Source organism: Apteryx rowi, unplaced genomic scaffold (assembly GCF_003343035.1).
Source record: "Apteryx rowi isolate R43461 unplaced genomic scaffold, aptRow1 scaffold_673, whole genome shotgun sequence".
Taxonomy (NCBI): domain Eukaryota; kingdom Metazoa; phylum Chordata; class Aves; order Apterygiformes; family Apterygidae; genus Apteryx; species Apteryx rowi.
The window spans coordinates 16,241-20,138 of record NW_020450953.1 but is presented as its reverse complement, the minus strand read 5'-3'; the positions used below and the strand labels follow the sequence as shown (position 1 = coordinate 20,138).

Here is a 3,898-nt window from a genome sequence, read left to right as displayed (position 1 = left end):
GGTTGTGAGGGTCAATTTTACTGATTTTTTTGTTTCGTTTCGTTTCGGTTTGGTTTCAATCCTTTTCCTGCCTCCCTCCCTCYGCCCGCAGCGCGTGTCCCCGCGGCGTCGCGGCCCCCAGCAGGTGTCAGTGCCGGCTCCGTGGCCGCGGGCCGTTTCGGGCCGGGGGGGACTTTCCTGCGATATCGCGCAGCRTGCATGTAAAACTCATGCAGACGGCACGGAAATGATTTCCCGGCGCGTATAACCGTGTCCGTCTTCCCCCCCTCCTCGTTTCCGTTCCGTACGGATACAGCAGCTCCTTCGGGCGAGCCGGCGCCGCGGTTCCCGCGATGGCAGCGCTCGCGCGCCCGGCGCCGTCGAGGGTGGCTCGGCGAACGGAGCGAGACGCTTGGGGGATCGGCGCGGAGCGCGGAAGGAGAAGCCGGCRGAGGCTGCGCGCGGGGGGAAGCCCGTTCCCTTTCTCCGCGTCCCCCCCGACGTGGAAACGCTCCGCTCGYGCCGTGGCGGATGGTGGTTTTTTTTCCTGGTGCCCGATGTTAGAGGTTAGGAAACGCTAAAGGTTTCGTCGGCTTGTGTGTGCGTCGGGAGCCGTAACGCGGCTTCGCCCGGCTCCTTTTGCTCTTACCGGAGCGATGGAACGAGGCTCTCGCCGGCGTCGAGCGTCGAGCTCCGGCATTCCCGTTAATCCTTCAGCCTCGGAGGGACTGTTGCGGAGAACCGCTGATTCGAGGACGATGCGCCGGAGGGGGCGAAGGGCCCCGGAGGTTCCCGCGCAAGGAGAGGGAGCCGCTTCTCGCCTAAAAACCCCGCGTTTCCCTCTAGCTGAAAGAATGTGAACGATATTTTGCTGCTGCTCTTGCCGAACGCCGTGATTTCCGAGGAAAGGAAGATTGGAATAGGATGGCATGTCGCCGGCTAAGAACTGCTGCTCTCCGGACGGCATCCGGCACCCGGGGAGCCGCTCCCGTGCTCTCGGAGGTGGCTTTTTGAGGTAACTCGAAAAGTAAAAGGACTTGGCAAATAAAGGAAACCCTACTGTTAAAAAAGAAAAAAAAAAAAAAGGACAAAAAAAAAATACATATTTTAATGGTGGAAGCTCCATGTTTTTCTGTTTAGAGGTTTTTCATTTTATTCTGTGCTGTTACTTTAACCGAAAATGTCTACAGTAACTGAAGACGCAACTGTACATATGTAAAAAYGACACGACCGATTTCTGGACATGAAGGCGTTTCTGCGTTGTTTTTCCCCCCTCTCCCTTCCCCTTCCCGCCGTGTCTGTGATCGAAATTCCCTAACCATGCTTTAACTTTTGTATTTCACCTTATAAGGCGGAAAACAAACAAACAAAAAAAACCCAACCACCACCACCGAGAAATAAAACGTGTATTTTTAAATAAAGCCTGAAACGGTGTGTCTCGTGAAGGACGTAGCTTCGCAAGGAGGAAAAGCAGCCGGTTGCAGGCGGCCTTCCCGCTTCCCTTTCCGGCCTCCCCGGATCCCGGAGGGAGCGGGAACGGCGGCGCCTCGTAGCGAGTCGGGTGGCGACGGCGATAGTTTCTCATTTCTTTCTTTTTTTTCGGGGCTCGCCGGTGCCTCCCCGGAATTGCGGCGCCGACGGGGCTCCGCGCTCTTAAACCCATTTAGCGGCGCCGAGGATTCGTTCAGGTTTGCGAAGCCTGGTTCGAGAATGTGAATAATGTTAATTTTATTATTATTATTATTATTATTTTTTAATCCTGCAGAATAAATGATCGTATTCTGAAGCTGATGATTCGAGAGTAAGCTGCAGTGCTGTTGTTGCAAAACTGCTGTAAATATCTCCTGCTTCCTTCTTTTTCTTCTTTTTCCCCCTCTTTTTCTCTCTTCCTTTCCTGTGCCTGTTTAAGATAAATCGGATGTGTTGGATTCGCTATTCTCAAGCGGTCGGTGGGGAGGAGGCGAACGCGCGAGAGGGGAAGCGACGCTGAAGCCGCAGCTCCTTCCCGAAATGTGTATTAATCCATTTAATAAAACGACTAGTCCTGCTGTTTTCACACTCGTTTTTACCTGCCGCTTCCGCCAGAGCGCACGGAGCGCACGCGCTCGCCCGGCAGCCGGGAAGACCCAGCGGCCGGGCCGACGACGGAAGACGGAGCGGTTTGTCCCAATCCCTTGGGGTTTTTCCTCCCTCCTGCGCTGGGAAGCGGCCGCCGGCGCTTCGGGGGCCTTGGACGCTTTCATACCTTTGCGGCTTTTTTTTTTTTGGCTCTTTATGCTGTTTTGGCTCTTTATTATTATTATTTTTTCCCCCCTTCTCCTCGTTTTTCCCTCGGTCGGATCATGAAAACAGGCTGCGCCAGGGGGGTTTTGCTCCCCGGCGCCGGGAAGACGCGGAAGCTCTCGGGCGCCCAGGTGGTGCCGGCGGGAAGGATCCCGCGCGCGTCCCGTCTTTGCGCCTCCCCGCCGGGCGCGAAACGGCCCCGGAACGGGAGCTCGGCGTCCCGATTCCCCTTAACGAAGCCGCCTCCGTTCGCCCCTCGCGTCTCGGAGCGGCGTCGCGCTGCAAAAAGGCTCCGGGCGAAGGGGCCGAGCGCCCGCGGGACCCGCTGGGGCCAAAGCCCGGTAGAAACGGGTGCGATTTGCTCAAATTGGGGAAAAAGAGAAAAAAACGCGCACGGCGGAAACGGGTCGCTGGGCCGGAGCCGTCCCCGTGGCCCAGGGGAAGCTGCCGGCAGGGCTTTTTTGGGGCCAAACTTTGCCATTTTTCCTTTTTTTTTTCCCCCTCCTCCTCCCTGCAATTGCGATTTTTGCTCCCGGGAGCAAAAGCGCCGCAGGACTCGCGGCAGCCGGCCTCAAAACCGGCGTTTTTGGCAAAATACCGTATTGCCGGGCTTGGAGCGGGGTCGGAGCCTGCTTTTCCATATTTTCTCCCGACTAACCCGCGCTTAACCGAGCCGCCGAGGGAAACTTCCGCCGGCTTCGGCTGCTCAGAGGCAAATGCCTGCAGTCCTGGGGCTGCAAATTTTGGGAATATCCCAACTCCCGCATTCCCAGGGCTGCAAATTTTGGGAATATCCCAGCTCCCRCGTTCCCRGGGCTGCAAATTTTGGGAATATCCCAATATCCCGAAACGCCGGGGTGCTTTTGTCCCCTCCGCTCGTCTAAGCTGTCCCCTCGCTTGTGTTTTCCCAGGCCGGAGCCACTCGCCCCAGACTCGACCGGCGTTTCGGCGATGACGGGACTCTCCGGCCGCGCTCAGCTTCGTGGGAGGCGCTGGAGCCGGGAGGTGAGCGGGGCAGCTCGGAGCAGGGGGAGAAGCATTGGGAAACGTCCTATGGATAATTTGCTGTTTTTTTCCCCCCCCCAAAGGGYTGGGCAGTGAAGGGYGCCAGGTTCGGCTTCCCGCGCCGGGCGGCCGTTCCCGCTTGGATATCCAGTCGGATGCGTTAAACGGGAAAGAGCCGAGCCGGACCCGCTGGGACCATGGCACGTCCCGGCGTCGCYGCAGGCCCTGCAACTCTGCGACCCCCCGCTAAAAAAAAACCACCAAAAAAAACCAAAACCCCCGTTGCACCGAGTGACTCGCAGTGATTCAAAGGCGGCAGGAGGAAGCGCGAAGTTCTTGGGAAAAAGGCTGCGCTTGGGGGCGGTTCCCGGGCCGCCTTCCCGGCCCGCTGGGCGCCCAGCGCCGGGGTGGTTTTCCTTAGGGCGGGCGGCTGCTTCCCGAGCGGGAAAAAAGCGGGGAGGGAGCCCCGGCCGCTCTTCCTCCCCCCCCCCTCTTCTTCCTCTCCCCTCGCCCCGCGGGTCGCTCGTCCCCCAAAGCTGGCGCGTCCCACGTCGCCCCCGTCTGGCACGTCCGCCCCGCCGGGGGAGGGGCCCAGGCGTCCGGGGGAGGGGCCCAGGCGTCCGGCCCGGCG

The 3,898-nt window shown here is 59.1% G+C and overlaps 1 protein-coding gene across 1 annotated transcript in view; it reads left to right on the top strand.

The window, feature by feature from the left end:
• The first annotated feature begins 899 nt into the window (after positions 1-899).
• Positions 900-3,898, top strand: part of TARS2 (threonyl-tRNA synthetase 2, mitochondrial) — a 9,165-nt gene continuing 6,166 nt past the window's right edge. The window contains exons 1-2 of the mRNA XM_026085777.1: positions 900-994; positions 3,174-3,267. Of these exons, the coding sequence (XP_025941562.1) occupies positions 909-994; positions 3,174-3,267 (180 nt within the window). The 5' untranslated portion in view covers positions 900-908. The remainder of the gene's footprint in view (positions 995-3,173; positions 3,268-3,898) is intronic.